At 40.8% G+C, this 12310-nt stretch overlaps 1 protein-coding gene across 1 annotated transcript; it reads left to right on the top strand.

The window, feature by feature from the left end:
• Positions 1-1237: 1237 nt before the first annotated feature.
• cnfn (cornifelin) lies at positions 1238-11190 on the top strand. Its single transcript, XM_060920491.1, has 3 exons — positions 1238-1361; positions 5378-5514; positions 11101-11190. Exons 1-3 carry the CDS (start codon positions 1238-1240, stop codon positions 11188-11190), a joined length of 351 nt encoding a protein of 116 aa, XP_060776474.1.
• The last annotated feature ends 1120 nt before the right edge of the window (positions 11191-12310 follow it).

Here is a 12310-nt window from a genome sequence, read left to right as displayed (position 1 = left end):
CCAGTCAATTTTGGCCCAAAACCTTCAGGTGTCTGCTAGAAAGCTGAAAATTAAGAGGAATTTCATCTTTCAGCATGACAATGACCCCAAAAAAGTTTTGGAATAGCCCAGCCAGAGCCCAGACCTCAATCCAATTGAAAATCTGTGGGGTGACCTGAAGAGGGCTGTGCACAAGAGATGCCCTCGCAATCTGACAGATTTGGAGCGCTTTTGCAAGTAAGAGTGGGCAAATATTACCAAGTCTAGATGCGGCAGGCTGATAGACTCTGACCCAGAAAGACTGAATGCTGTAATTAAATCAAAAGGTGCTTCAACAAAGTATTAGTTTAAGGCTGTGCACACTTATGCAACCAGCTTATTGTACATTTTTTATTTTTAATGTTTATATATATATACACACACACACACACACAGCGGATATAAAAAAGTGTACACAACCCATTAAAATGATAGGTTTTTCTGATGTAAAAAAAATGAGACCATGATAAATAATTTCAAAACTTTTCCCACCTTTAATGTGACCTATAACCTGTACAATTCAATTGAAAAACAAACAAATCTGTTAGGAGGATATATATATATATATATATATATATATATATATATATATATATAATGAGAGTTCCTTCACCCTTTCATGGTAAGACCACCTCCATATGCACACAAACACCAAAATAATTGTTCTACATACGTATACTATATTCATGAATCATAGATAAGGATGTGTAATGGAAAAAAAAACCCACAGAAACCTAGCTCACCCAAAAACCAAACATCATTTTGTTTTATAACATGCCAGGTGAGCCTCCCTCCCAGTACTTCTTATCAGGGCAACAGGTTGCCTTAGCACTGCGGAAAAAGGTTGTGACATCATTATAAGTACAAACAGTAAGGACCTCTTATCTCCTCCCAGTTGCGCTGCTGGCTGTGAGCTCCCACATTCGCCAAGATCTACAACCTTAAGCAGACCAAGAGTAAGTTTTCTAATATTACAGAAATATTTTGGAGGATATTTTGAAGGTTTGAAGTACATCAGGGGAGTGTCTTAATTGATATTAGGTATTATAAAAACAGTAGCTTGTAACACTGATCAGAAAATTAGGCACTGGTTTAAGTGTTATGCATATGGTATATCTCTTAAATACAACTCTCATGCCTAAATATTGAAGCCTAGTAAATCCTATATTATTTTAGACATTAACATTTTTTTTATAATTTATGTGTGTTTGTGGCAGTGATGACATATCAGACTGAAGTGATCGACACACAGCCTCAGTTGACAGTTACCAGTTATACTGTCTCCACTGGTTCCTCTGACTGGAGCTCCAATCTCTGTGACTGCTGTGATGATTGTGGTATCTGTAAGTGGGTGTATGTCTGTGTATATGAGTGAAAGAGAAATATTGTAATACTACTAACTCTTATTAGTGGGCATGGGCAGCATGGTGGTGCAGTGGATAGTGCTACTGTGTCATAGTGCTAGGGTCCCTGGTTTGAGTCTTAGCTCAGGTTAGTTTGTGTGCGCACGTGGACTTTTACATGTTTTGTTTGTCTGACCTCCCCAAAAACATGACGGTTGGTGGACTGGCTAGTCTAAATTGGCCCTAGGTGTGAATGTGTTTGTCCATGGTGCCCTGCATTAGACTGGCATCCCGTCTAGGGTGTATTCCTACCTCACACCCAGTGTTCCTGGGATAGGCTTTGGCTCCACTGCACCCTTGACTTGGATAAAGAGCTTACTGAAAAAGAATTATTATTAATATCACTGGTAGTAGTACTCGGAGTAGTGTTGGCCAACAGTGAGATGAGCATCATTATGGCTGATGTATGACTCTGAGCTCAGATCCTGTTTTATATTGTGGAAACTCTGTCCTGACTGATATCTGATGAATGTGTGATTTAGTATTTAAGTAATTCTTACAACATTAGATTTTAATCAGATTTTAAAACAGATGTAACGAAGGATCTTTGCTTTCTGTTTTCTGAGAGTTGGGTTTGAGACTGAAACCAGTGGCCAATTCAAATGTACTAAATGAAGAAGGCAGGCCCAACATGTACACAGTGGAACATAGTGTACATGTTGCGGAGCCCCATAGGCATAGAGTGTGGATACATAAAGAAACCCATCGAGTTGTTTTCTGATGGTTTTGGTCCTGTGCGTGCCTGCCACCATTCTAGTGTTATAGTAACTAGACTGCATTTCCGCAGAGAAAATGCAAAGTGTGCTTGCTGAGCTGTAGCAGAACAGCTATCATGCTAGCATGCTAAAAGATAGCATGACAACATGCTAATGCCAACATGCTAACAGTTAGCATGCTAACATGCTAACAGTTAGCATGCTAACATGCTAACAGTTAGCATGCTAACATGCTAACAGTTAGCATGCTAACATGCTAACAGCATACTAATATGCTAAAAGCTAGCATGTTAACATGTTAATGCTAACATGCTAATAGATAACATGCTAACAGCTAGCATTCTAACATGCTAATGATTAACATGCTATTTGTTAAAATTCTAACACTTTAAGGCTAATATGCTGACAGCTATCATGCTAACAGCTAACAGGCTAACATGCTAATGGCTAGTATGTTAACTTTTAGCATGCTAACACTCTGAGGGTGACATGCTAACAGTTACCATGCTAACATGCTCAGGCGAACTCGCTAACAGCAAACATGAGAACTCTGCATGCTACCATGCTAATCCTAACATGTTAACAGCTCTCATGATAACATGCTAATGGTGAACATGCTAACAACTCACGAGCTAACAGCAGGCATGATGTAATGGGTAACATGCTAACAGCTAGCATGGTAACACATGAATGCTTATATGCTAATTGCTATCGTGTGTGCGTGTAAGTATTCCCAATAAAGTGGCCATTGAGTTGAAGTTGATTTGCTGTCAAAGTCTCAAATGAGCAGATCCTTGCCAAATGCATCATCACCTATGGGGGAAGGGAGGAATGACTCAGTCAAGCTTCCATTGGTTAGCGGCAAAATGGAGAAAAAAAATGGATGGATGAAAGGCAAGACAAAGATGAGTGCGGGTCAGAACCGATATCATGTGTGTGATGGGTGATTTGGCCTGAGGTGCCATATGAAGTTTGGTGGATGTGTGAAGTGTTACTGAGCAAAACTCCATTCATTTGAATGGGGCCAAAAATCAATGGAAGCCTATGGAGGTAAAAAGAGATGCATGAAAACCAAGGAAAAGACGAGTGCAGGTCTCAGATGAGGGGACGGATCTGTGCGGGGACTTGGCCTGAGGCATCAAGTGAAGTTTCTTGAAGTTTGGTCACTTGGTTAAAAAAAATTGATGGAAAGTGAAAGTTTTTCTCCTGAAACACCATTCATTTTCAATGGGGCCAAAAATCAATGCAAGCCTATGGAGGAAAAAGGGATGAGCAAAAAGAAAGGAAAAATATGAGTGCAGGTCAGAACTGATTACATGTATGTGTCGGGGGAGTTGGCCTGAAGTATCACTTGAGGTTTGGTGCATCTGCGATAGAGTGTGTCCGAGTAGGACGATTCGATTCATGAGCACTATTCATTCTCTATGGGAAAAAAACAAAAGAAAAATGACAAGAACAAGAGAATGGGTGCGTTGATCCAAAAGCTGTATACAAGCACACTACACCACTTCGGGCCAGACGTCTCAGAGTTGGAACGGTGTCTCTATCTCGAACGCCCTAGGAGGAGTAGTGGATCCAAAAAACGTGTCGGAATAAGGCAGAATAAGTAAACTGAAGAAGAACAATAGTGTGCTTGCCTTGGCTTGAGCAAGCACACTAATTACCAGTCATAGTGGCCAGTGTTAGGGCCTCTGCATGCTCTTGCGACAAGGCTTTCGCAGATAGCTTTTCGCAGACAGTTGTAATTTATCATTGAGCGGGGAGTAATAGGCGTGCGCGATGTTATTCACCGCCACAATGCAAGGGGGCGCGAAGTCGCGAAATCACTAGGAGTAGTTGGTGGGTGTGGTTTGTGGAGTGTTTATCCTCTGGTTACTTATAATGCCTAGAACTAGAGTCGTATAGATGTACGTACTTCCTCACTTCCTCGATCAACCGCTCTTCGTGCTGCTCCATCTTCACTCGTGTTTTTAAAAATGGCGGTCGTGAAAACAAAACAAACCGGGAAAGTAGGGAAGCGGAAGTGCGTGTACAGCGGATGTAGAGTGGACCAATCAGAGCCCTCTTGTCTGCGACGCTGTCTGCGGTGGTCACAATTTTTGGGAGGTGCGCGCAGAGCGTCTGCGAAGGGGGGGGCTTTGCAGACGCCATCTGCGACGCCATCTGCGAGGACTGGGTTGTCAGCATAAATTGGCCTTTAGTAATTACCAGTCCTAAACACCACCTAGTGGCCAGTGTTAGTAATTGCCAGTCATACACACCGCCTAGTGGCCAGTGTTAGCAATTGCCAGTCCTAAACACTGCCTAGTGGCCAGTGTTAGCAATTGCCAGTCATACACACTGCCTAGTGGCCAGTGTTAGTAATTACCAGTCCTAAACACCGCCTAGTGGCCAGTGTTAGCAATTGCCAGTCATACACACCACCTAGTGGCCAGTGTTAGTAATTACTAGTCCTAAACACTGCCTAGTGGCCAGTATTAGTAATTACCAGTCATACACACCGCCTAGTGGCCAGTGTTAGTAATTACCAGAAAGACACACCGCCTAGTGGCCAGTATTAGTAATTACCAGAAAGACACATCGCCTAGTGGCCAGTGTTAGTAATTACCAGTCATATACAACCGCCTGGGGTGGCACGGTGGTGTAGTGGTTAGCGCTGTCGCCTCACAGCAAGAAGGTCCGGTTTTGAGCCCTGTTGCCGGCGAGGGCCTTTCTGTGTGGAGTTTGCATGTTCTCCCTGTGTCCGCGTGGGTTTCCTCTGGGTGCTCCAGTTTCCCCCACAGTCCAAAGACATGCAGGTTAGGTTGACTGGTGACTCTAAATTGACCGTAGGTGTGAGTGTGAATGGTTATCTGTGTCTATGCGTCAGCCCTGTGATGGCCTGGCGACTTGTCCAGGGTGTACTCCACCTTTCGCCCGTAGTCAGCTGGGATAGGCTCCAGCTTGCCTGCGACCCTGTAGTACAGGATAAAGTGGCTAGAGATAATGAGATGAGATGAGACACAACTGCCTAGTGGGCAGTGTTATAGCAGGTAAAGAAATAAAACAAAAGAGGCTGGCTATGATATAAGAAAATTCTACAACCCAGAAACAGATGGGAGTTCCGCTTTTAGGCAGTGCCTAAATCTATATATTACTGTGAAACTGTATATGATCAGAAATGTAAGGAGACCAGCATTTCAAAGTAACTAGCCCTTCCCTATAAAAGAATGGCTGCTCTGTGTGTCTGGCTCTCCACAGGTCTCTGTGGCGCATTTATCCCCTGCATCCTGGGTTGTAATGTGGCACAGGCCCATGGTGACACCTGCTGCCTACCCTTTCTCCCTGGAGCCATGATTGCTTTAAGAACCAGCATTCGTGACAAATACCAAATCAATGTAAGTTTATCTCAAATAGGATGTGCTCACGATTTTTTTTGTTCAACACTGTAAATGTTAGGGGGCAGAAAACTAAACATATATGTCTTTTAGAATATGGTTAATTTTATATTTATATGAAAATGTTATATTTCATTGTGTGCAAGTAATGAGGGTACTTGAATTTAAAAAAAGGCAAGTAATGTTTCCAAAAGGTAATGGATTATTATTTGTTACATTTTACCAAATGCCAAAGATCTCAATTCACAATGAAATAGTTATGATACAGAATATTTGAAAGTGCATATTACACATTTGTACACATACAGTGCCTTGAAAAAGTATTCATACCCCTTGAACTTTTTCACATTTTTCCACCTTACAACCACGAACTTAAAAGTTTTTATTGAGATTTTATGTGATAGACCAACACAGAGTAGCACATAATTGTGAAGTGAAACAAAAATGACAAATGGTCTTCAAAATTTTAAGCAAATAAAAATCTGAAAAATGTGGTGTGCATTAGTATTCAGCCCCCTGTACTCTGATACCTCTAAATACAATCTAGTACAATCAAGTGCCTTCAGGAGTCATCTAATTAGTTAATAGAGTCCCACTGTGTGTAATTTACTCTCAGCATAAATACACTTGTTCTGTGAAGGCCTCAGTGGTTTGTTAGAGAACACTGAAGAACAAGCAGCATCATGAAGACCAAAGAACTCACCAGACAGGTCAGGGATAAAGTTCTGGAGAAGTTTAAAGCAGGGTTAGGTTATAAAAAAATATCCCAAGCTCTGAACATCTCAAGAAGCACTGTTCAATCCATCATTCAAAAATGGAAAAAGTATGGCACAACTGCAAACCTACCAAGACATGGCCGTCCACCTAAACTGACAGAGCGAGCAAGGAGAGCACTGGTCAGAGAAGCAGCCAAGAGGCCCATGATCACTCTGGAGGAGCTGCAGAAATCCACAGCTCAGGTGGGAGAATCTATGCACAGGACAACTATAAGTCGTACACTCCACAAATCTGGCCTTTTTGGAAGAGTGGCAAGAAGAAAGCCATTGTTGAAAGGAAGGCATAAGAAGTCCCGTTTGCAGTTTGCCAGAAGCCATGTAGGGGACACAGCAAACATGTGGAAGAAGGTGCTTTGGTCAGATGAGACCAAAGTTGAACTTTCTGGCCTAAATGCAAAGTGCTATGTGTGGCAGAAAACTAACACTGCTCATCAACCTGCACACACCATCCCCACTGTGAAACATGGTGGTTGCAGCATCATGCTATGGGGATGCTTTTCTTCAGCAGGGACAGGGAAGCTGGTCAGAGTTGATGGGAAGATGGATGGAGCTAAATACAGGGCAATCCTGGAAGAAAACCTGTTGGAGGCTGCAAAAGACTTGAGACTGGGAAGGAGATTCACCTTCCAGCAAGACAATGACCCTAAACATACAGCCAGAGCTACAATGGAATGGTTTAGATCAAAGAATATTCATGTGTTAGAATGGCCCAGTCAAGGTCCAGACCTAAATCCCATTGAGCATCTGTGGCAAGACTTGAAAACTGCTGTTCGCAGACGCTCTCCATCCAATCTGGCTGAGCTTGAGCTATTTTGCAAAGAAGAATGGGCAAAAATTTCAGTGTCTAGATGTGCAAAGCTGGTAGAGACATACCATAAAAGACTTGCAGCTGTAATTGCAGCAAATGGTGGCTCTACAAAGTATTGACGCAGGGGGGCTGAATACTAATGCACATCACATTTTTCAGATTTTTATTTGTTTAAAATTTTGAAGACCATTTATCATTTTCGTTTCACTTCACAATTATGTGCTACTCTGTGTTGGTCTATCACATAAAATCTCAATAAAAAACTTTTAAGTTGGTGGTTGTAAGGTGGAAAAATGTGAAAACGTTCAAGGGGTATGAATACTTTTTCAAAGCACTGTATTGAATTAAACTGAATGATTAAAATGTTATATAATTTACTTAAAAACACACACATACAGTATTTTATGGTTGCTATGATACAATCATGTTTGAATGGTATCTCATACAGAAGTAATATATAGAGGATATTACACAGTTGTGCAAAGATACGAAGTTTAAGTGAATGTATATTTCACGAGTGAGCGTAGCGAATGAGTGAAAATATTTTCAACATGAGAAGATAAATGTCATATCTTTATACCACCATGTAATGCTTTAAATTATATGGACACACACATAAATTATATGGACACAAAGTTTAAATTATATGGACACACACATTAAAAAAAACAAATTAATCAAAAGAATTTTAATTTTGAATCAGTTCGCTATTTTGACAATGCATGTCAAGTCAGCGGGAAAACACTGGGAATGATGTTATCGGAGTGAAATATCGGGAATTATTCTATCCACATTCACTGAATATGAGCAATAGCGCACTCTGATTGGCTACTGTACTACTAGGCTATCAGCTCATATACCATGAGTAGAGAAAAATAAAATGGCGGAACGTATTGCTGAACCAACCAAGGACAAAATAAAAACTCTACTTGAAAACAACCCCCCCTCCCAAAAAAAGCAACAAAATATGGAATAATAGTCTCATCTCATTATCTCTAGCCGCTTTATCCTTCTACAGGGTCGCAGGCAAGCTGAAGCCTATCCCAGCTGACTACAGGCGAAAGGCAGGGTACACCCTGGACAAGTCGCCAGGTCATCACAGGGCTGACACATAGACACAGACAACCATTCACACTCGCATTCACACCTACGGTCAATTTAGAGTCACCAGTTAACCTAACCTGCATGTCTTTGGACTGTGGGGGAAACCGGAGCACCAGGAGGAAACCCACGCGGACACGGGGAGAACATGCAAACTCCACACAGAAAGGCGCTCGCCGGCCACGGGGCTCGAACCCGGACCTTCTTGCTGTGAGGCGACAGCACTAACGACTACACCACCGTGCCGCTCCTGGAATAATAGTATTTGATGGAAAGAATCTATTTGTTTTTATTTTTCAAGAATTATTATTATAGCATTTTTCACACATTGCTACTGTCATTTCGCTGGTTTGTTTACATTTGAAGCGGAAATTATTTTGTTGAACATTTTGTATAAAGTTTTTATTCATCAAATTTGCAAAAAATAAAAATGCTCTGTTTCTCAAAATCTAGTGAATGTGGATAGAATAAAACAGTTATTCCACTCAATTTCATTGTACGTGGCTTATAGTCTACTTGGCACTATGCACCTCGCCGGCTATCAGCTCATGTACAACCCTGATTCCAAAAAAGTTGGGACAAAGTACAAATTGTAAATAAAAATGGAATGCAATGATATGGAAGTTTCAAAATTCCATATTTTCTATAGAATAGAACATAGATGATATATCAAATGTTTAAACTGAGAAAATCTATCATTTAAAGAGAAAAATTAGGTGATTTTAAATTTTATGACAACAACACATCTCAAAAAAGTTGGGACAAGGCCATGTTTACCACTGTGAGACATCCCCTTTTCTCTTTACAACAGTCTGTAAACATCTGGGGACTGGGGAGACAAGTTGCTCAAGTTTAAGGATAGGAATGTTAACCCATTCTTGTCTAATGTAGGATTCTAGTTGCTCAACTGTCTTAGGTCTTTTTTGTCCTATCTTCCGTTTTATGATGCACCAAATGTTTTCTATGGGTGAAAGATCTGGACTGCAGGCTGGCTAGTTCAGTACCCGGACCCTTCTTCTATGCAGCCATGATGCTGTAAATGATGCAGTATGTGGTTTGGCATTGTCATGTTGGAAAATGCAAGGTCTTCCCTGAAAGAGACGTCATCTGGATGGGAGCATAATTATGTTGCTCTAGAACCTGGATATACCTTTCAGCATTGATGGTGCCTTTGCAGATGTGTAAGCTGCCCATGCCACACGCACTAATGCAACCCCATACCATCAGAGATGCAGGCTTCTGAACTGAGCGCTGATAACAACTTGGGTTGTCCTTCTCCTCTTTAGTCCGAATGACACGGCGTCCCTGATTTTCATAAAGAACTTCAAATTTTGATTCGTCTGACCACAGAACAGTTTTCCACTTTGCCACAGTCCATTTTAAATGAGCCTTGGCCCAGAGAAGACGTCTGCAGATCTGGATCATGTTTAGATACTGCTTCTTCTTTGAACTATAGAGTTTTAGCTGGCAACGGCGGATGGCACGGTGAATTGTGTTCACAGATAATGTTCTCTGGAAATATTCCTGAGCCCATTTTGTGACTTCCAATACAGAAGCATACCTGTATGTGATGCAGTGCCGTCTAAGGGCCCGAAGATCACGGGCACCTAGTATGGTTTTCCGGCCTTGACCCTTACACACAGAGATTCTTCCAGATTCTCTGAATCTTTTGATAATATTATGCACTGTAGATGTTGATATGTTCAAACTCTTTGCAATTTTACACTGTCGAACTCCTTTCTGATATTGCTCCACTATTTGTTGGCGCAGAATTAGGGGGATTGGTGATCCTCTTCCCATCTTTACTTCTGAGAGCCGCTGCCACTCCAAGATGCTCTTTTTATACCCAGTCATGTTAATGACCTATTGCCAATTGACCTAATGAGTTGCAATTTGGGGCAGCACGGTGGTGTAGTGGTTCGCGCTGTCGCCTCACAGCAAGAAGGTCCGGGTTCGAGCCCCGTGGCCGGCAAGGGCCTTTCTGTGCAGAGTTTGCATGTTCTCCGCGTGGGTTTCCTCCGGGTGCTCCGGTTTCCCCCACAGTCCAAAGACATGCAGGTTAGGTTAACTGGTGACTCTAAATTGACTGTAGGTGTGAATGTGAGTGTGAATGGTTGTCTGTGTCTATGTGTCAGGCCTGTGATGACCTGGCGACTTGTCCAGGGTGTACCCCGCCTTTCGCCCATAGTCAGCTGGGATAGGCTCCAGCTTGCCTGCGACCCTGTAGAACAGGATAAAGCGGCTAGAGATAATGAGATGAGATGAGTTGCAATTTGGTCCTCCAGCTGTTCCTTTTTTGTACCTTTAACTTTTCCAGCCTCTTGTTGCCCCTGTCCCAACTTTTTTGAGATGTGTTGCTGTCATAAAATTTCAAATGAGCCAATATTTGGCATGAAATTTCAAAGTGTCTCACTTTCGACATTTGATATGTTGTCTATGTTCTATTGTGAATACAATATCAGTTTCTGAGATTTGTAAATTATTGCATTCCGTTTTTATTTACAATTTGTACTTTGTCCCAACTTTTTTGGAATCAGGGTTGTACAACTTGATTTCGTGGAATAACTGTTAAATACGTCACTCAGATCCGCGATGTATTTCGTATGAAAAATGTGAGTTTTTCAACACGGAACATAAACTTCATATCTTCAAGCCATTGTGTGATTGTCTTTTAATTACATCGACACATTCACACACAAAAAGTACCCAAATTTATCAAAACAATTCAGTGATTTCCTCATGAGTGACATATAAAGGCTTATGTCACAGTTTTGGTTCTCCATGTCCTGAATGTAAAATACAAGTGGTGTATTTCCCAGTAAAACACTGACATCTATATAATATAATAATATATACAGTACAATAATATATCCATATGAATGGTTGTACATGTTTATGCAGGGGACGATCTGTGATGACTGGTTAATTATGACCTGCTGCATGCAATGTGGCCTCTGCCAAATGGCTCGGGAACAGAAGATGAGGGGCTGAGGAGTCCAAAAGGGCTGGAGATTGAACTCTTGGTGGCTTCTTGATGACAGAACGTCTTCTTTCACATATTAATTTATGGATAAATAATAACTAGTCATAGACGTGCTTTATTGTAGATTGCCTTGTATAATATTTTTAGGCAGTGTATTATTATTATTATTATTATTATTATTATTATTATTATTATACATAAATTGTGACTAGCCATTTCAGTAAAATATGTTTTGAGTCCTTTTGTCAGTGCTTTGAATGTCGTTCAATCAAAAAGCAAAATCTTTGAGTTTCCACATGTAAAAATCATTCAGTGATGAATTTATACATGGGCAGCCAGGGGCGACACGGGGCACTGGCACAAAAAATATCTGAATTTTGAGATTACCATAATCAGTTTTCTGTTGTTCATTTGCATGTCACATCAGTGATATCATGTAACTGTGTGGGTCAATTCACCTGTCGAAGTGGGCACCCTACTATTAGTTTGTGGCTGTGTCCAAAATCACTCACTTGTTCACTACTCCCTACTCCCTATTAGGGAATTCTATATAGAGGACTATATAGTGAGCTTATTGGTAAGATGAAGAAAAATCAAACAAACAAACAAACAAACAAACAAAACAAAACAAACCCCCCCCCAAAAAACATTTTCGGACACTACTCCACCGCACCGTTATTTACGTCATTACTGTTGCACAATTAAAACATGCCAGATCAGTCGGCTGGTGGGTTTTCAAAGTAATAAATACATGCATGTATTTTTGTGATAAATCCATATTATACTGAGCGCATTTCCCACATTAATAAATATAAAGTACTTTGTCTTTGCTGCATCTTTCAGTTCTTTTAAATCAAGGCTGAATCCTTTCTTCTTCGCCGCTGCCTTTTATTAAATAAAATTTGAAGCTTTTGATTAATTCCTCACTCTGCACTGTAACTTTTATTCTTGTATTTTATCTGTCTTATTCTATTTTAGCTTTTTTCTATTCTCTTCCTATTTTTAATTGTACTTGAATGTCCATTTATAATGTGTTTTTTTCCTCTGTCCATTCACCCCAACACACTTTTTTTTTTCTTTCGGCGTGACTGCAATGCATGATGGTATATATTGCTTGGTTAGTGACCA

This window comes from Neoarius graeffei, chromosome 5 (genome assembly GCF_027579695.1).
Source record: "Neoarius graeffei isolate fNeoGra1 chromosome 5, fNeoGra1.pri, whole genome shotgun sequence".
In the NCBI taxonomy this organism is placed as follows: domain Eukaryota; kingdom Metazoa; phylum Chordata; class Actinopteri; order Siluriformes; family Ariidae; genus Neoarius; species Neoarius graeffei.
Note: the sequence above shows the minus strand (reverse complement) of the source record. Positions and strands in the feature narration are given on the sequence as shown.

Excerpts from the sequence above, each read along its gene's own strand:
- cnfn (XM_060920491.1), top strand. The coding sequence starts at position 1,238 with ATGACATATCAGACTGAAGTGATCGACACACAGCCTCAGTTGACAGTT. Across the intron at positions 1,362-5,377 it reads CTGTGATGATTGTGGTATCT|GTCTCTGTGGCGCATTTATC; the intron begins GTAAGTGGGTGT and ends GGCTCTCCACAG. Across the intron at positions 5,515-11,100 it reads GTGACAAATACCAAATCAAT|GGGACGATCTGTGATGACTG; the intron begins GTAAGTTTATCT and ends ATGTTTATGCAG.